At 37.9% G+C, this 21,733-nt stretch overlaps 1 protein-coding gene across 1 annotated transcript in view; it reads left to right on the forward strand.

The window, feature by feature from the left end:
* Positions 1-1,083: 1,083 nt before the first annotated feature.
* LOC139133086 (von Willebrand factor D and EGF domain-containing protein-like) overlaps positions 1,084-21,733 on the forward strand; it is a 24,080-nt gene continuing 3,430 nt past the window's right edge. The window contains exons 1-5 of the mRNA XM_070699505.1: positions 1,084-1,411; positions 4,434-4,633; positions 16,606-16,686; positions 16,903-17,246; positions 19,042-19,121. Of these exons, the coding sequence (XP_070555606.1) occupies positions 17,088-17,246; positions 19,042-19,121 (239 nt within the window). The 5' untranslated portion in view covers positions 1,084-1,411; positions 4,434-4,633; positions 16,606-16,686; positions 16,903-17,087. The remainder of the gene's footprint in view (positions 1,412-4,433; positions 4,634-16,605; positions 16,687-16,902; positions 17,247-19,041; positions 19,122-21,733) is intronic.

The following is a 21,733-nucleotide window of genomic DNA, read 5'->3' on the forward strand; positions in this document are numbered from 1 at the left end:
AAACCTTTAAAGCCAAGTGACGAATAGCATAAAGTCTTGGTTTTTTGCACCGAAATGCCACTATGGCAACGGATTTACCTTAAGTTAGTTGCTGACAAATAAACTAGTGAATTCACGACAGCTGAAAGCACATTGAATGAAATTTTATTAATGAGCAATCGAGCGTTGTACATATATAAATACATTTTAAAGAAATTGAAGGCGCGAACTAGGACGATTATATAGGGTTTGCATTGAAGGATTTTCTTGACTACAATACTCATTCTACTACAGCCAGGATACTAGTATCAGTTATCGGCCTTTTACATTGATACTTCTTCTACATGGTGAAATCTAGAAAGTAACTTAAACTACACTTGCAAGATTCTCCATTGTTGTGAAAAGGTGTAACATAAGCCCATTGACCAAAGGTCCAACCATTGACCAAAGGTCAGACTCGAAGAGATCAAGCGGATTATATTAACAAAAATGTACAGATAGTCTGATATATTGATTATTTTTTCTCGATATTTCCACTTTGTTTAACTTTTGAAAGTATACTTTAGGGAAGTTATGTTTTGCGTAATTTCATTAACAGATACTATTTGCTATCAAAGCATCAATATTTGTCAATTTACATTCACGCTCAACTACTTCGACTTTGCTTTCTACGTTCACAGTTGTTTAATTAACCGGTCTTTACCAGAGATGTAGTTGCCGACCTAGATACTTCAAGATAAATGTATTTGTTTCTAAGGGATAATCAAGGGAACATATTCACTTTTATGAACAAAAGGGTCAACGCATCATTAACGATGACTGGGGAATTTTGTTGTGCTATTTTTATCTATTTTCACCGGACCAGGAACTTCCTTGTATTATGTGATGCATTGTGGATCTTTTATATTGTAAACAAATTTCAGTGGTCGAAGCACGTTTAATTTACCTTATCGCCATGGCTACTATTGACATGAAAGGTGTCGTCCATTTTACAAAATCAAGAAGAGCATGTAATTCTTTGAGTTTGAAAGACACTCTGTCTAAAACACACTCTCTCAAAATATTAGATCCAAATATGTTTGCAGTCATAAGACTGGCAATCGTTCTCTTCTGTGTATCAACAGCTTATAGTCAGCCTTACTGTTGGTACAGTACATGGGGCTATGGTTATTGGTACACAGACTGGTGTACCTCAACATACACTCCGGAACCAACTACTCCAGGCTGTGTCTGGGATGACTGGACGGAATGCAGCGCGACTTGCGGTCCAAACGGATTGCAGACAGCTGATTGCAAACTGGTGAGAATGTTGTAAGAACCGACGAGCGGGACTGTAACAGATTTTGTCAGAATAACGGCACGTTAACAAGTAGTTACTGTTTGTGTCCACTGGAATTCACGGGAACGTGTTGTGAGTTGTCCGCAGAGGGAGGTATGCTTTTTTTTGTATCTATGCTATAAAACTGTTTCCTTTTCACATGCAGAAGTGTTGCCCGTTATGTCGGAAAAAAATAAGTTTTTATAACGTTCAATAAACATGAAAAATACATCTAAAATGAACGAAGTAATTTTAGACGTTTTCATCAATATCCTAGATTGCCAGAATGTGGCCACTTATTAAAACGAAACGAGGATCTCCTACACTTGCTGTTTCTTTGTTTTGAACTGAATTGATCAGTTGTGCACAGTGAAAGCCAGCGACCATGCACCTTTAAGTGTCAATAGGCTTGGAAAATGAATCTGAATTATCGAAAAATGTACTTGTTACGTAGTGTAATCGTCAACCATTGAAAGTATGGATTTATGAATATGAAACGTGTTTAAGGTGAAGATGTTTGGTGATTCGACCGTCTTCAGTAAATACAGACTCGACGATATCGTACACAAGTGACTAATTAGAGGTTATGAGTAAGTTATCGCTATACAAGAATCACACCGCATATTTTAAATACGTAAGGTAATGTTATTTGTATATAAAATACAGTCGAACCTACTTTTGATTAAAACCTATACATTAAAATAATTAAGCGATGTTCTATATAAGGCAAACACTAATCAATCGTAGATGGCACGTCCTCCTCTAAATTCAGTGAATTTCAAAATAGCTTGGAATTACATCATGCTTGGTTGATAAGAAAAAACGTTTCTGGTGATAGAAAATGACGCTACCTCCATTCTTTACAATCGTTCTACTTCGCTAAATTTTGCAACAAGTTAACCCAATACGACGTTCACTTGCCACGGTCAACATCGTCAGTGTTGACACACTCCAATTGAAAAAATCACCTGTACACTGACTGTTTAAACATTCTTATATAATGCCTTTATCACATTTCCCGTTGATGAAATTGCACAGAACGTCAACGACAGGTTTCTTCTCGGCACAGTGTGTACGGGTCGGTACAACGATTGGTGTTTACTACACTCAACTAGTTCTGTGAGTGAGAACAGTGAAGTCGTATTGGGTTAAATTGTTGCAAAATCTACCAAATGAGAACGTTTGCAATGAATGCAGTTGGCGTTATTTTTATCGGCAGAAATATTTTTCTATCACCCTAGCACGTTCTAATTCTAAGCTATTGTGAAATCCACTGCAAATACTTTACAAAAGGACAATCTGTTATGTTGAGTTTTTAAAACTTTATGTAGCTACATGATATCTATACAGTGGATTATAATGAACCGTTAGCAATATGGGAACTAGACATACTGTCTAAATTAAGGAGTAACCAATTCTGTCAGGTGTAACTATCGTCTAGGTGGTAATATCGGCCGACCACGAGTCGGAATCCGTGATTGTCGAAATGACGTCGGAGATGTATCCGCTAGTCAAAACAACACCACAAATCCCTCTAACTGTCCAGAACGCATCTTTTGCAAAAGTTTTTTGTACGGATCCAGTGGTGTTGTTCTCCCTACGTCCGACCTCCTTTCAGAAGATGTTTACACTTTTGCAGAGTTGATTTCTTTATGATCGACTGATATTACCACTAGACGATAGTTAAACATGACAGTGTTTGCAATTCAGCAATTTAGACAGCATGTTTAGTTCTCATGGTTCGACGCAAACCCCTGTTATTGAAGTATCAGCATTCATCTCTCTGAAAATATTGTTTTAAATAATACGTATTTTATAACTTCAAGTTATTTTGATGTTGAAACGCAAACATTTTATTTCTAAATGACACGTTTTCGTATTAATTTCACCACCATTAAAGTTTACCAGTGTTCCTCTACGTAACACTGAGAGTACAAAATAATTACTTTGACTGTCCTATATATTACACAAATTGTAAAATAGTTATGTCTTACACAAAGTTTCAAGTATCTAGCAAGCCACAGACTACATGAGGATAGCTAGAAGCATGAAACTTAAATAACAAATATAATAAATTTATACTTGAAGTTATTCTTGTTGAACTCTATAACGCCCTGGTGTAAGTATCCAGCATTATAAATAAATATATATATATATATATATATATATATATATATATATATATATATATATATATATATATATATATATAATATATATATTTCCATCTTGACAGTCAAAATTTTTTAACCCTGATGAAGTGGGATTAAGCCCACTAAACATTGGACGATAAAATTTACTTTGTAGTGAAGAACACTTTGTACTAGAGTTGGTGCTGCTTGATATATATATAATTATTTATTTTATGAAACACGGCTAGTTTTCAATCGGGTTCGAACCCACAACATACGGCATCAGTCGCCTAGCGGAGAGGCCACCGAGAGAACCGCTCGACTAAATCCCCACTCTCAAAAAAGAGTGGTTCAATAGCCGGCTAAGTTGTTACATTTTTCTGACTGAGACCGCTCCACACGTTGTAGAGTTCGTGAAGCACTCACTCACGCATGCTCACTATCACACATCACACATACAAACTTTATCGAGGCGAAGAAACGAATTCATCGCTTTAACTGGGCGAACGATAACCTCGGGGACAATTCTGTCCACCAGCAGAGCTATCAACCCAGGATAGAAAATACGGCTAGTTTTCAATCGGGTTCGAACCCACAACATACGGCATCAGTCGCCTAGCGGAGAGGCCACCGAGAGAACCGCTCGACTAAATCCCACTCTCAAAAAAGAGTGGTTCAAAGCAAGTTTCTTAGATGCTGATTATGATGATGATGATGATTTATGATGATGATGATGATGAGTAATTGTTCTACTCCAGAATAACATAGACGCGATGTGTTTTACTGACTCATTACGCCCAAGAGATCATGTATCGACGGCATCAAGAACCTACGTGAACTGGGGGTATGAAAATTTGCATTTCAGTTTTGTTTGTACTATGGTTCATTCTAAATCTAAGTACCGGGAAAATTATTGTAACTTCTTCGAAGTATATCAAATAAGATTTGCTGTTTACTGGCTACAACACAAACTTCGCCCATTACACCTCCTTCTCGTCCCATAGGTGTTGACCTGTCGCATAGCCACACTGGATCTGAAATACTCTTCCACTGTGACATCGAACTTGATACCCAGGCTCAAAGTGTGACCTTACATTACGAGTGGTTCGCCGGAGACGAGGTCATCTTTGATGAAACTCGGTCTGGTTCGACTGCAAGATCAACCATGAAGCAGGCTAGTTGGGAAGGCAAAATGGGCTCCCAGGTTTGGAATATAATTATCTATCTGTCGCCGGCACCAACTTATAAGATCTCTGACATGTCATAGTCTGTCACTTGGAATACTCTCTTATGTTGTAGAAAATGAACTTTTTCTCAAACATTTAACGAAGTAGGTGTCATGTTAATATTTAAAACCCATTAAAGTGAACTGGCTCGGGCACAGGTAATTGAACTCTTTTAGGGCCCTTGGAGAAGAAAAACTTTCACCGTCCTTAGTTTAGCAAAAAAAAATTAAAAATGTTATTTTTCTCCATAGAGTTAATACGGAGATTGCGGCCATTTTGAATATCAAATATCGGTTAATTTTGAGTAACGTGTTTCTCTAGGACCCCTTATTTGTATTTTTGATTTTGAAAAAGATAGAATGGTTGAAAGATTTCTTCAGCAAAAGTTTAGGTATTTCACTTTCGAGGCACGTACTATCTTATTAAACTTGGTACAGTTAGTGAAGAAAGCCTATCATCATTTTTTTTTCGATAATATAATTATGAAATAATTTATTGTTGGTACTAAAGTGGGTCAATCCGGGATCGTACCAGCAACACTCAATAACTAAATCAATGCAGATATACCACATGAGGCGAAGCAGTTCCAGAGAAAACAAAAGGGTAACGTTTTGCACTGAACGGATCAGTCACCTTTTTTGGGACAACCTGAAAAGCACCTGCGTCGTGATCTGAAAACAATGGGTGATTGTTTAGTATTTGTTATCTTGGGGTCATTAATACAATAGGCATGGCATCTTGAAAGCAACCTGGGCCTCGTGATTTAGAGATCATCCTCAACAATAGACACGCATGTCTCTGGCATAGTGTGATACTGATTTTAGCCTTGGAGAAACCATGCATGTTAATGCCACTGGCGACCTGTATTTCAAGCTTCAAAAAGTTTTCTATCGCAGCCATTCGAGTGCTATGACACCAGCACGACGGCACGAAATCTGAGGATTCAAATTTGTCGTTAGTTAATCGACTGAAAGTGAACAATACGTCTTTGTTGTATGTTATCCTAGCATTAAGTGAAACTGACAGTCGATCCGCTTGTACTATTATAGTGTGGACCGAATCTAAAGGGAAAGTGTTCTTATTACAATTCCCTTGAAATGTAGACAGAATGGGCTTATAGGCACACTCCAATACCTTTACCCTCCTGCAATGACGGGTCTGGTCGTCTCGCTTGAATTATGATTATGGGCGTTACACAGAGTAACATATACAGAGTAGCAACACTTGCATGCCTTTTGTTCCATGGTCGTCTCGGTAGACTATTGGCTTTTCATATTAAAATGAGCTCCAAAGGTGTTAAACTTTTTGGAGGCTTTGTTTGTGCTTGATAATTACACGAGATTATGCGAAAAATACGACGAGATGGCATCGTACTGCCAGTCGCGTAGCAACCATAGTTACTTTGTGAGCTCTCAGGCCAGAAACACTGCTTCACGCCAATCAAAACATAATTTAACACGGCAGCAGTTTCATAAACATGTCCTTCCTTGACGCACGTGTAAAAGAGGGTACGACTGACCGTAAACCATTGAGTAAAACCAAACAGTATGGATAAAAGGCTTTCAAATTTGGTTCAAATACACTCATTATATATCATAAAAATATGAGAGGAATTTTTAAAACGGTAAAACTCATTTTCCTGGAGCTCAAAACACTCCCGTTTTCGCCAGCACGTCAATTCTGCTCAGCACCACACGACAACAACAACACAAACTTTGCCGAACATACTTTCGCTTAACAATTGGCGAAAATCCGAAAAGTACCGAAGGATTCATGGTCGGCACTCTTCGGAAAAGAGAGGCGAGAGCAACCTGAGGCGAGGCGAACATGGATGGGTTACGTAACCGCTTCACGCCTTAAACAATACCCGTTGCCACTCTATCTATCTTTCTCTATGATTATGACTACGGGCATTACACATGAAGAGTCCTCCCAATTGATTTTAAGAGCATATATTCTGCATGTAAACATATACTCTCTCTTTAAGTCTCGATATTCAGTTTCGAGAAAATGTTTGTATGGTGAGCGTTTGAATTAGAAAATGAACTTCTTGTTAAAGATAAAATAAAAGTAGGTAGGCTACAACGTTAATATTCAAAAGTCGATTAAAGTGAACAGGTTGTTGCTTTAGTACAGAAAAGCACTGTAATTATAATAGTTACTTAAAGAACAACCTGTCATAAACACTTCTTTGATATTGAGGTATAATTCGTCATTATTAAACGCTAATTATCGAATACGAAGCGTCATAGTCGAAGGCTATTATTTTAAGTAGATAAAGCCGGGATAATGCCTGCAACACCTAGCAGCGAACTAAATGCATTTACAGCATACAGGGCGATCGGAAGGAATTGTCAAGAATACAGATGGGTAAACGCACCGATCGTCTTTCTCGGGATCACATGAAAAGCGCCTGTGTCGTGATGTCAAAACAATAGGCGATTGTTTAGCACGTGTTATTGTTGAGTCATTACAAAAGGTATGGCCTCTTGAAAGCAAGCTTGGCCTCGTTATTTATGTGGATCATTCTTCGCTGCGGGCGTGCAAGTCTCTGACGTAGGTTGACATTGAGTTAAGCCTTGAAGCTACTATGCATGCAAACGCCACTGGCAGTCTATATTGCAATCTACAGAAAGTTATATATCCAAGCAAAAAAGTACCATTACATTAAAACGGCAGCCAAAAGATCCGACGATTCAAATCTATAGTTTCCAAATCGATTGAAATTGAACAATGCGTCCTTATTGTGTGCTTTGCCACTACAGTCGATCCGCTCGTAATATTTTAGTGTGGATCGAATTTAAAGGGAAAGTGTTCGTTTTACAATTACCTCGAGATTTAGACTGGGCACAATCCGATACCTTTACCCTCCTGCAATGTTGGATTTAGCCTGTCACGCGTAAATAAAGTCTATGGGTGTTACACATAAATAATTGATTTTAAGAGCAAAATTTTGTCTTACGTGTAAACACAACGTCTATCTTAAAGTCTCGACATCTGTATTCGAGATATCATTTATTAGCTCAAATGATAAGCGCTTAAACTAGAAAACGACCTTCTTGTTAAAAATAAATGAAGAAGGCGCAGTGAACAGGTTATTGCTTTGATTAAGGCGAGACCCACATTCGCAGACACTTTCTTTAACCTGATTTTTCACCATTAAAATGAATCTTTAACCCGACATGTAGTATATGTTTGGGTAGCTCGACAATTGAAGATTACAAAAATTGTAAGAATATTGCAAAATCTGTTTGCGTGTGTTTGTTTTGCTAAAAAATGTGTGTTTTGAATTTTTTCACTTAAAAGTCACGGTCCGTCCACAGTCCCTCCACGGTGGAGGGACTGTGAAAAAGTGTAAGTACGAGAGGGTGATGGCCATTGGTGAGCCGTTTACTGCAATCGATAGCAGGGTAAGGTGTGTAAAAAACTGTGTCTTGGATTTTTGATACTCCGCTTTGTTTTTGCACAATTAGCCTTGAAAGTGAGAAGTGGTGGATTCTGAATAAATTAACGGCTTTTGTCCACGTTTGTCGCGATATCTTTTGTTTCTGGAACATTATCGGAATTCTGACAAGCTGTGTAAAAATGAGGCTAATCTGTCAACGTGGCGCCAAGTTACACTCTCCAGAAGTTGCGATACATTGCCAAAAACGGAACGGAGTAAATCGCATGTGTATGAGACGCTTGGAGTCGCACAAATTTAGCTAAAATTCCGGTTCGCTCACATTTTCGGTGGAAATTCCCAGCCCATAATGAAGTACAGGACTTTTCACACAATTTTCTGAATTTGTGGTATGAATGAAATGATATATGACGTGAAAATTGGAAGAAAATGAACACTGAAACGGCCAGTTCGCGGCGTAAGCGTTAGGCTTTATTTACACAACTGTTATTCCGAGCTAAATCAGGGGATAATCTTCTTGCTAAATGCAAACTAGGGTATTAACTGTGCACTGTAGTGTACCAGTTAAAATTTGATTATCAAGCGAAGAAATGGCTGGCTGCGTATATACTTCGTAAAAATTATGTGATTTTGCATGCCAAGTCCGATGACATTGTGTATTCCTCTCGTTTGGTTGCGCAATCGTCACCGTGTTTTCAGCTTCCTGTCCGGAGAGTGACACGTGACAATGAATTTACAATGTGCACGTGGTACATACCGACAAAGACGAAGTTCATTCAGACGCCGTGTTGCGTACGTTAGCTTTTACGTTCCGTACTGCATGTTGAAGTACGATCACAGTCCGCCTTGAACATGGCATGGAGCTAAAAACGGACAGCTACATGAACGCGGTTTTCGACCTCAGAAGCACCGGTGCCGGGCTAACTTTGTGTTGTGCCAGGTTAGAACCTATCGTTAGGCTAAACTAAACATAACACCTCACAATATCTGGTATCTAAAACGATGTCCTAATAGCAAGATAAAAAGGCGAAAAACTGAAATCAATCGATTTTGACACGAAACTCGAACAATTCTAAAAGCGACTTGTTTGGCTTCGCGAGTACCATGGAGGCGAGTACCTAAAACTGACGTGAACCTGTGACCACGCTGATATTAAATTGAATGCGTCATTCTAAAATCGCGACGGTCGAATTTCGTACAAGTAATGAAATGAGTGAACTTTAGTCAAACAGTTGAATATCGCGTTGGCTGATATGTGGAAAGGAGCATTCATCGTTCTCCGGTGGCGACTGTTCGTTGAACTACTATAACGACGATAGACAGACCAGCAGCACGCTGTTTTTCAGCGTGTTTGAGTTTATCCACAGGAAAAAAAAGTAGTTTGCTGATTCGAACAAAGCACGTTCATTGTTGTTTAATTTTTTTGTAAGTTCATGGAAATTATTCTATCATTTTCAATTTTGGTTTCTTTAAATTTACCGCATAAGTTTATAATTACCAAATAACTATTCAATCGCAATGATTTTAAAGCTATACCGACATGAATTTGTGCTGTGAAATATCGCATACTTTTCAATCGAGATTGATTTCGACCCTGGACTTCGACTCACTTCATGAGCAGTCCGCAAATAAAAGTTCAGTTGATCGAGACAAATTTTGTCTGCTGTATGATTAGCTGCGGTACAGATTGAAAAACAAATGCTAGGCCAACATTGCGTGTACATTGTAAATCACGGCATCATTCTAATGTAATATAGCAAAACTGTACGTGCGTTATCCGCATCACGTTCTCTCTGTGCCAGCATAGAATTTACAAAACAATAAGCTCACGTTTCCAAACCGGGCAGAGCAGACACAGGCGCGATTTTCTCGTTATAAAATTTCGAACTATCGGCATATTTCTAATTTCTACTGAGAGGAATGTTGCTCGCCCAACTGTCGAAACAAAAAGACGTCGCAACCATTTTCACAAAAAAATATAGAAAACTTGTTGTGACGTACAGGAACGTAAACTTCATTGCATGCTTTACGTGTAAACCGTAACGTAAGCCGGGCCGGTAACATTTTTGGTTGCCGGATTTCACTAGGCATTTGCAGACGTAAAAAAATCATCTGACATTTTTATCATCAGTCGCAATTAGTTCGGAGCGGGATCAATTTTGAATGTCGGACTCATAAGGTGCAAACAAACATGTAAACTGTTATCAGAAAAAGACGTAATTTTTGGATTTTCGGAGTATTTTGATTGGGGCGGGGTCAGTTTTGAATGTCAGACTATACTTTGCATTGAGTCCACGTCATTTGTTAGCGGACACAAATGTACGTTTTGGTTTTCGGCGGCGATTAATTTTGAATGCTGGACTTTATTTGGCAAACATGTATAGACAAAGACCTACTATTTGGATTTTCGGCCGTTATTTGTTTTATACTGGAACAGTTTTATTAAATATGTGTCATAGGAAAACGAGGTAAAAATAATGTAAACTACAACGAGCAGCCTCTCTGTTGTGCGCAAGATGTATCACAAGTTTGTTCGAAGCTCAGTTTAGTCATAGGCCCTCGAGAAAAACGGGACAGGCAACTTGTTGAATGAGTAAGCGTTTTGCGTTACATGCAGTCCTCGCTTGCGACCATTGCTAGTTTACACCTTTTCAACACATCGGAAACTGGAGTTTTAAGCCAGACTGTAACTCTGAAAATTTTAACTGTTCTCTCATTTCCGGCCATATGCTTGATAATTTCGCTTTGTTGACCATGCTTTTGCAATCGACGGGTACCATCAGCATGTTCAGTAGCCGTGACATACTTCCTGCCGGCAGCTGGGAAGAAGACTGAAGCATGCGCACTCCTCCGAACGGAATTAACGTAATCTAATTACGCTCTTGAGATAGCCTTGACTGATCTGGAAACCGTTAAGACATAAGAAAAATACATCACGCGAACTGGCCTACAGTGTTCGTTTTAACTCATTCTGAGTATGTTATGGTTTCAAACATATCGTCCACTCAAAGGCCATATTAGACAGATTCAAAATTTATCATAAAACAAAAAATGACCAAAATCACTCAAGGAAGGTGGGTCTACCCCTTAAGAATTCGTCGTTGGCAAATGCTCATTATCGAAAACGAGGCGTTATAGTCCTAGGCTACTGTTGTAGGTGGATCAATCCGGGATCATGCCCGCAACACCTGATAGCTAACTAGATGCAGGTATACCATACGAGGCGAAGGAGCTGCCAAGAAAACAAAGGGGTAAACTGACCAGTCTTGTTTCTTAGGGACAACATAAAACGTTTTTGCGTCGTGATCTCAAAACAATCGGTGATTGTTTATCACGTGTTTACAGAGGTGTTGCCTCTCGCAACCTGGGCCTCGTGATTTATCTAGATTCCATACGAGGCGAAGTATTTGCCAAGGAAATAAAAGAGTAAACTGACCCGTCTCGTTTCTTAGGGACAACATAAAACGTTCATGCATCGTGATCTCAAAACAATCGGTGATTGTTCAGCATTTGTTATAGTCGAGTCATTACAAAGGTGCAGCCTTTCGCAACCCATGCCTCGTGATTAATATAGATCATTCCTCACAGCAGACGCTCAAGTCTCTGACGTAAAGGCTGATACTGATATTAGCCTTAGAGCAGCAATGCATGTAAATGCCACTGGCGACCTGTATTTCAACCTTCAGAAAGTTTTTTTTACCACAGCCATTCGAGTACCATGACACCAGCACGACGGTACGAAATCTGAGGATTCACTTTTGTCGTTAGCAAATCGATTGAAAGTTAACAACTCATCCTGTTGTGTATTTTCCCGTCACAAAGTGAAACTGACAGTCGATCCCCTTGTAACATCTTGATATGAATCGAATAAAAGGAAAGTATTCTTATAGGCCGGTGCAGACCTAATCCAAAAATATAGCAACATACTTTATCCAAAAATATAGCAACATATTTATATAACGATTGCAAGTTCAAAGGAGAACAAAAGACAGAAACACCTCATAATCGTATAACGTCTTACGTTACGTTACTCTTAAAACTAAAGAGAAATGCCCGACAACAATAAATATATCATTACTTAATTATAATTCATATTATTGTCTTCCCAAGTAGTTCAAGCGATCGATTTCACGACAAGGCTTTATGGTTTCGGGTTTGAATAGTGTCCTTCCAATCAACCAGACGCCAAAATTAAATGAGGTACATGAAAACGTAGAGAAATACTTTAATCAGCCTTCGAGATTTAATTTAATGCACTGGGATAAATAAACAGGGAATGTAAGTTGATAACGCCTTTATTAGTGCATGAATGAATAAATGTCATGTTTGCAAATCTATACACAAAATGTCTGAGCTTCATGTCTATACACTCATCCATTTTGAGCAGCAAACCGCTGCGGCACGGAGAGCAGTTGTCAGACTTGTTGTACTTATCTGACATTCCATCACACCAACACAGAATGGATGATGGCCACTCAACTAAACCACTATCGATCGATGGCTTCACTAGCTCTTAACATTTGACATATGAGCGCTGTCGGTATAGAGCTGAGTAGCTGTAAGCTTTGGTCCAGACATTTGCCATTATCCTATATTCTCAAGTAGAATACCTTTACATAAGGTCGTCACCCACATACTTTAGCACACAATTTATTTGAATATATAGATCAAAACAAAGAAATGCACTATAGTATGTTTTGATCGGACGTAACGCCTGCTTATCACCCGGCCTCATGAATATTTGTGGAGGTCAGAGTGCAAGAGTCTGCAATCATTGTAGCATTTCTTTGGCGAGAACTCTCTTTAATTTTTCTTACTAAGTGAGTAGTAAAATGTCATGTGAATTTCCTTTACTGTCCGGTCAAGTAATGTTAAGGTTATCGTCTTGAATCTGGTAAATCGGTATTGGTAACTGCATGTCAAACTTTTACTCAGGTCAGAGAGGTACCGGTTTGTACCCAGGTCAGAGTTTCTGTCGAGTTGTCGGATGCAAAATGCAACTTTCTCGACTGCCAAATCGATCTACCGATTAAATTTGTAAATTCAGAGGTACTATCATGTGTATCTCGGTGTTCGGTAATTGAGGTTTTCGTACAAATGCTCCTTGTTATAACGTTAAGTGGCAAAGGACTTTCGGTTTCGGCAATATGTTGCAAACCTTGTTTGTTTAGAATAGAATACCCACCCGTCCAAGTTAATCTTAGCTCGATAGGAACTAATTTGGGATAATTGGATGGTGAAGTAGTGTCGATGAATCTGCAAATGTAATCTCATCTGCTTTTCTTTTTTAGTTACACACTTGTTTAAATTGAGTTATTTGCGATATTTCAACATTCAGCTATAGGGCACCCAACACTTTTGAGAAATTTGAAAAATATGAAAATCCAATTATCCAAAATTAGTTCCAATCGTGTTTCTTCAGAATTTTACGGTCAAATAAAAATATTTTTTTTGCAGTCACGTATTTCCGAAAATTAGAGTAGGTAAGTCTAAGGATTTTTTAATTTTTTTTGTCTTAGACCCATAAAATATGATTGAATGTTATTTTGAAAATGTGAAAAAAATGTCAAGGTCGGGGGATTTGCTAGGGTCCGTCGCGTCACTGGAAACACAGATATTTTTCATTTCGTATAACTAGTAGAATATGTTGTTCGCATCGACAGGGACGAAAATCAATGTATTGATTTGTCGATTCAGTGAACTTTATTTGGACAGGTTGCTGTAATTAGCGATCTGACCGAGAAAAATGACCGGTGCCGTCTTTTCCTTAACAAACTGGGAACTAGAGGAATTCATGTGTCGTTAACAGACTCCCATTTGCCTCAAAATCATGTAAACCAACTACAATTCATACTCTGTGCCATTCACCTCTATGGCCGAGATTTTAAAAACCTCTGAAAATTCCATGCATAGTTAACATCGCTGACGGTGAATTAACTGATTCACCTTCAGGTTAGGGTTTCACAGAAAGACATTAGTGATTTATACCTGGCATCAGCCAACCACAAGAATTCAACTATCTTGAGCGGACATTAAGTTTGATCGGCGACTTTACAGTCTACGTAGAAAAATTGTAAGAAATAGTTGCACTTGCCTTCGGATCAACTAGGACTTTTGCCAAAGAATGCTATTTCGGCAAAGTTTGGTTCACGCCATCCTACAGAATGAGGATCAAGTCTTAGATTGTATTCAATCTTACATGCAAGCCTGACCTCGGACATCCGCTTTCGCCTAGCATTATGCACGGAGAGCGCAGTTTTTGTGACCAGAATCTCTGCTTTTCGCGCTATGCGTCAGCTGGAAGAGCGTTCGTTGGAGATTACAATCACCCTGAGACACATAATCGTGCTCTGATTGGTTACAAACTGTTATGACCTCAATGGTGACCCGACCTACCACTTCCACAATTGCAAAATCCTCATTCAAGGAAATTTATCATAATTCTTGAATAGGCTTTCTACATCTTCTTTTGTTGCCAAAATGTTCAAAATAAATAGCTATATATTTCCTGAAGCCGTAGTTCCTCTTTGGTCCCCAAAGCTGTGAATAACTGTGAGCGGTGCTGTTGCGTAACGATGGCGGCGGGTCACGGGTTATCGTACTGTGACGATATGACATGGCACCAGAAATCCCATGATTAAAACTCCCAAAATGGCGGTTAATCTGAAAACCTAAAAGGAGTCGAGGAGGAAAAGCATAAAAATACAGAAGGATCTCTGAATGCGTGTCTATGAATTACATTTGATGATGTATCGGAGAAAACATTCTGAATCATCCGCAAGGGAACACCTGCGAGCAACTAACCTACAGTTTGCACTTGTTTAAACCTTGGAACACTGCACCAGCACTCCGAAAATAAGACATAACTCCCATCTGTTGTCATTTCGAATTTTAATTTCAGACCTTACGATAGTTAATGGATTCGAGGACAATGCGTTTATCTCCGTTTTATCTCCATCACTAACTATTTTCTTACTGAAAACATCATTAACTGTAACTACGAAAACGTGAGTGACACTGTCATTCATGCGAGTACGGTATTCAATAAATGGGTATTTTTATTCCGACTTTAGCCGCACTCAGCATGCTCAGTGCTTTAGGAATCTAGGCACAGACCCAGATTCAAGGTCTAGTAAGTGAGACTAAGTTGACCGCGGAGGAAAACGCAAAACGGGACAGGAAAATCTTTACGAGAAGCCCTTGTATTCTCTCTATTTAACTTCATGTGAAGAAGAAGTGGACTGGAGGTGTCGCTTGCACCCTATAAGAAGCTGATATGAAGCGTTGAAAATGTACGGATAGCCAGGATATATCGATGAAGATGTTAGTTCCCAAGTTAACTTAGTTTGAAACTACTTCTGATCAAGTTCAACAGTAAAGTGACATTGAAAATCTGGTAAACCTGTATATGTCAAATTTTCGCGGCAACAGTTCTTGGTAGTGAGTTGAGATAATTGATGGTAAGATATATCTAGTACGTTTAGCATAGACCTTCGAAACAGAAAGCGAGCCCTCAGTGTCAATTGAAGTAGTCATTATCCCTAAAATCTGAATATCTTGTTGAGTTTGCACAAGCCATAATGATGGTATAATTTCCCAACAGAACACAATTTTAAAGACTGACTCAGTTTTTTATCTTCATTCAGATGTGTTTATTCAAAAACCTTTCTTAGGGTATAACGTTAATTTCATCGAAAGGCATATTGAATGCTTATTGTGGCTACTTATTGCCATTAATCAACGCACATATTGTTCAATCCAGTGTGTGTTAGTTATCGAATCTGGGGCAGTGTTTCAGCTGCTTCGAATCCCACTTTAACGTGCAAGCCCATTTAGTGACCGACATGAGGCCATGGGTTCAAATTCATTAGGGAACCGGTCCTTTTTGACCGATCACGATTTCGAGTCGGTTTTGTAAAGAGGCTATGTGGTCACTGCTTATCTTAACACTCTTTCCATTTTTCCACCGCTAAAATGATCCTATCACTGATTTTCTCGGTGTACGTTTCAATTATCACGATTTTAATTTCTTTTAGTTGTACTTAACGCAAGCAAATAACGCTCGAAGCGGTTTATACACAAAAAGTAAAACTCATGAATTTTATAAGAACGTCAAAGGCGTCGTATTTTCCACATTATTTTTGTTAGCAATGTTCGGCTATCTTCCGATCGCGAACTCCCTCAATTTGTAGAGCATACTGTTGCCGCTAAGCAGTTGATCAGCCTTGGGATGGTCATTCAAGACGGTTAGTTAGAAGCAGCAAACTTTGTGGAATTTTTAGCAAATTTTGAATACTTTTGTCCACATAATCGTGGTCAAACTTCCTTATGCCTGTAAAGATTAAATTTGTCGGACAAGTTACTAAGCTGTATGAACGGAAATTTCCGTGATCTCTATGGGGCAAAGATCGCCACTTCTGTGATTGTTAACCCTCTCTGCTGTCAGCATGGAATGTTTGCAAAAATATCTTCTCTCACAAAAACGTAAGAACCATTTTGACCAAGGCCAAGGTACAATACATTGTCTTTTAAACAATTGTCTTGTAGATTCGCTGTGAAGTTGAAATTTTCGAGAATTCGGTATCAGTGGGAAGGCACAGAAGCACCTCTTTTTATGCTGGCATTGAGGTAAGCTATAAATTTGTTACTTTTGTTAGAAACAGACGAAAATCGACAACTTCCTTGGGTCACAAACATACACACAAACTTAAAAGTAGCAAAAAGCAAATGACGAGAAATTACTAGAGAATGTAAGCCATGTCAAAAGACAAATGAGTAATCGACTTTCGGCATGTACCGAAAGCATCTGCTGTAACAAACATATCATGATTTTACCAAATACAGGTTGATGCGCCAGATATCATCGAGGTATATGAGAACGGTGATTCCGTGTCCTTCGATCTGATTCCCACCGTACCATTCCTGTGTACACCGAACTGTGCAGTCCAGATACCGTTACTATAACAGAGAGGTCCGGTCGCTATGGCCGCTTTGTTGATGCCGTTGTACAGGACCAGTGTGGAACTTTCATGACCCCAGACAACCCGGAAGGTCCGTACACAATACGAGTGAAAGCACGACGAGACTTCTTCAGTGATGGTGACGGCGAAGTGACTTTGCAATTCAAGCCAATACAGAGTCAAGAAACCGCCCTGTGGAACAACTACCAAATCCCAAATGAAATTATTGTATGTCGTCCTTTGCTTGTTGCTTAACAACCTAATTTAGTCACTGTACCTTTTATCTGGCATAATGCGCCATCTGCAACCGTTGCAATGGAGAGAGAGAGAGAGAGAAGAGAGAGAGAGAGATATGACCCATTCCGAATTAATTCGTCGAAAACACAGTACACATACAAACCCCACTCTTAGTGTAGATTCATCTATTCTGGCACCAAATAGTATTGTAAGGCGGGAAACTTATTGACAATAAAGAATGTGAGGAAAGAAAGTTAAAAGCTCGAAAATAATTATGTATCATCGCATTGTGTAAAGTTAAATTAAAAAACAACTCTTCATTTTCTTTGTAAATTCACCTTATTATTGTAGAACCATCCACATTTCATCATGCATTGCGCATTGCATCTTTCTTCTCTAACCAGATATGAACTAAAAAATGCTCATATATTTCATTATATATCGCAGTTTTGTGTACATTTAAACTTTTGACACATGTTTGCAACTTCATTGAAAGTGTTCATGATGAACATCAAAAACAATGTTCACCGCATCATCATCAGGTATGCAAATTTATAAATTACCTGACATGGAAATGCGAAATTACTTTCAATATTGTTTTACCTGTTATCACCAATGTACATGGCATGTTTCACCAACTTTGATCAAGTAAACCCCGGTATATATCCCTAATTAGCAAAGTTCATTAAATATGCAAATTAGGAATCGCTGAAAAAATGCTAACTGACTATCATAATGTCTTCAATGTACATAGCAAGTTTCGTCAACTTTGGTCGAGTCAATCAAGATATATATCCTTAATAAGAACATTTCATTAAATATGCAAATTAGAAATTTGCTGACGTAAAAATGTCTAACTTTGGTCCAGTAAATTCAGATAAATATCCCTAATTAGAGAAATTCATTAAATATGCAAATTCGGCATTGGCCGAAGTAAAAATGCTTAATGACTTTGAATATTGTTGTATCATAACGTCTTCAATGTACATAGTAAGTACTTTGGTCGAGTCTATTCAGATAAATATCCCTAATTAGGAAAGTTCATTCAATATGCAAATTAGAAATCACATTAATGTCATCCCTTGATACCTTTCACAGCTGATATATGTTCATGTGACCAACATTTGTAGCAAATCTCATCAAATTGTATGCAGTCGTTCTCAATTTACATCCATTTTTTCTGAAATCATTAATTGTGCAAATGAGCAAAAAGTAAAAAAACTAATCAGTTCTTGCCATTTGCTAACTACATCTATGTACCAGATTTAATTCTTATCTGATCAGCCGTTTTCGAGATATCGGACCAACAGACAGACACACGGACACACAGACAAACAGACAGACATCGCTGTGACATAAGCTCACGTGTGTGAACACGTGAGCTAAAAATGACTGGCGATCATTCATGATATCATATTGCTGTGTGTATGAGATATTCTGTTCAGCGATATTATTCCATTAATTTGTTGGATTTGGTAATTCCTGAGTGTAATCAAAACCTGATTCTGAATATGATAACAACATCCCCTGGGTGTCGTTCTGTTTTATCGGTATAATTTTGCTGACTCAATTGTTGGCATGCACAGTTTAATGACAAGTGAATTCTTACTTTTAGCTTCTGTGATATGTTTTCCACGCAATGTCAGCAGATCAGAGAAAGGCGTACCGTGTACTCTAAGCACATCGTAGTGAAATCAAAAAGGCTGACAGTGTAGCGTCAAAATGATCATGTAGCTTTTATTCACACTCTCATGTTAGCATGATATTCTCATAACGATTTTTACAGATTCGAACGCATGACCGGGACAGATGGTCAAGAAGATGTAGTGGTACAGGGGACCCGCATTACTCAACAATTGATGGCATGTAAGTTTAATTGTAGAGAACATGATCATCAAGGTTCATCCACTCAACATTTTGTTATGGAAGAAGGAGAATTCAGAGGCTTACACTACAAGGTTTGGAGGAGACCTGCAGATCTGTAATCGGAATGTCTATAAACTCTAGAGATCATAATTTCGTGTGTACAAAACTCAGTTTGTGTGAACACATGTTCCCATCCAGATCCAAACGTATCTTTCATCGAATCATAATGAAACTGAAATTTAAGGAATTCATATTATGAATTATATTATGCAGTTCTTATTGAGGTGTTTGAAATCTTTCTTTTCTGTAATCAGTTCATAATAATAATAATCATTAATATAAGTATTATACAGCAATAATAACGCGAATAAAATAGGTTCAATTTCCGTGAAAATTTCACCATAAGGGTATTTTGGGTCGAAAAGACCAAATATGATATCGATTTTACTGCCCCATGTTTCCATTGTAACCATTTTAGGGGTTGAAAATTTCAGTTTTTTTAATATCTAATGAAAAGTTACTTTGATTGATATGAAAGTTATCTAGCGGGGGGGGGGGGAGTTCAGGTCAGAGAACACAAAAAACCAGACCTATTTAAATGTTTTGAGTTGCCATGGTAACTATTCTGGGATAGAAATGTTACTTTTTCCCTAATTCCTATTAAAGAACTATTGATTGATGTAAAAATTGATAATAAGGGTTTTTCTGGTTAGCACACCAAAAAAATCACTCTCATTTTAATGTGAGATGTTTCCATGGCAACCATTCAGGAGTAAAAATTACAGTTTTTCAAAGATTCCATCTAAAATCCAGGAATCAACAGAATGTGTTATATCAAAGGGATATTTTGGGTTAGAAAGACCAAATATCCAGTGTAAAAATCCAGTAATCAACAGAAATATTATACCAAAAGGTTATTTCGGGTTAGAAAGACAAAATATGACATCCATTTTTACTGCCCTGTGTTTCCATAGTAACCTATTTGCGTTTTAAAATTTCATTTTTTTTCCTAAGTCCATTAAAGTAATCCCAGTTACTATGCAAATGCTCTCCTAAGTGTATTTATAACAGCATGAACTCCATGTTCATTTTTGTTTTATGTTGCCATAGTAACCATTTCGGTAACCACAGTTTTTTCATTTAAAACCATAGACCCTCGAGAGGGTCTATGTTAAAACATAATTCACTGTTTTTTATTTATTTTATGGATTTCTAAGTAACAACTTTAACATTTGTTCTATAATAATAATAATAATAATAATAATAATTGTAATTTCTTTGCCTTCATTCTAGAAAGAATAATAAAGATAATGTATATTGGGGCCATTTTGGTCAAAATTATGTTTTCCGTTAATTTTAGTGTGTTAGAATTAATTTTACATGGACCAGAAATAATTTTTCAAGCATTTTTAATTGTGTTTCATGCAGTCATCCCAAATAAGTGTTATATAGTATATTACTAACTTATTATGCATTTATCACATTAAGTTTATGTCTTCAAATTAATTTTATGTGCTGAAATTAATTCTACTAGTATCCGAACCCAATCCTCCTTATCACCCAATGTACCATTATATTTATCACAAGCAGTAACAGTAGCGCACACTTTTTTTGTTTTATTTAAAACATAATTCACTGGTACTTATTTATTTTATGGATTTATAATTAACGACGTATAATAATGTTCATTTTATAATAATTTATTTTGATTTCTTTGCCTAATTCCAGGAAGAATAATGAAGACAAATTATTTCTGATTGTTTAACTAAAGTAAAATTATGGCCATGTAGTGGTGCATTATTTTTTGTGTGACCTGGCGTGACCCCATAAACTCTGTGATTCTGATGATTAGCTAGATCTCCCCTTCCATGGTAGCAATGGCTAAATTGAACATGGTCCCTGTATACCTTTAAACATTTTTTTTAACCCAGCAGGCCAAGATAAGGGGAAATATTACAAGTTAAATGTTTCATGTTTAATATTGCCCAGGGCTCGAAATTAACTTTTTCCCTGGTAGTCCACTTGGGCAACCATATTCTGAAGTTGGTAGCCTGGTGACACTGGCTGGTAGCCCATGCATATTTAGATCAGGGGTATTTTTATTCGTTAACCAGACAAAAAAGAGCTATTTTACAAGGTTCTGCCCATGAAGTGAATTTTCTAGTCTTTTGATGTGTATACTCGCACACCTTAAATGCCCAAGGAAATAGGTGTAATGGACAACAGTGGGACTCAAAAGTTTTTTGTGACCTATAAACAACCCGTTTCACTCTCATAGTTGTATGCAAATTTTAAAAGTCGCCATGACAACATTACAACAATATGGCCTTTTCAGAACTGAGACATACTGTACCAGGGCTAAAAATAGACCGTGGCCCTTCTGTTTGGAGGAGGCATAATTTCCGTGTCATTGTGATTGATACATTATCATCAAATGCAACGGGAATGCGTTTTTATTGGCCATCGTTTCCTGTGCCTGTCATTCAAGTACGTCAGTTCAGATATGGAAACTTTGTTGCAAAGTTCCACCGCACGGCCGGTCGTCTCCAGAACAAATTCATACTATGGCAAATTTCTATGCCCAGCTGGGTTTGACTGCATTTATCTTGCTC

The sequence above is a fragment of the Ptychodera flava genome, chromosome 5 (genome assembly GCF_041260155.1).
Source record: "Ptychodera flava strain L36383 chromosome 5, AS_Pfla_20210202, whole genome shotgun sequence".
In the NCBI taxonomy this organism is placed as follows: domain Eukaryota; kingdom Metazoa; phylum Hemichordata; class Enteropneusta; family Ptychoderidae; genus Ptychodera; species Ptychodera flava.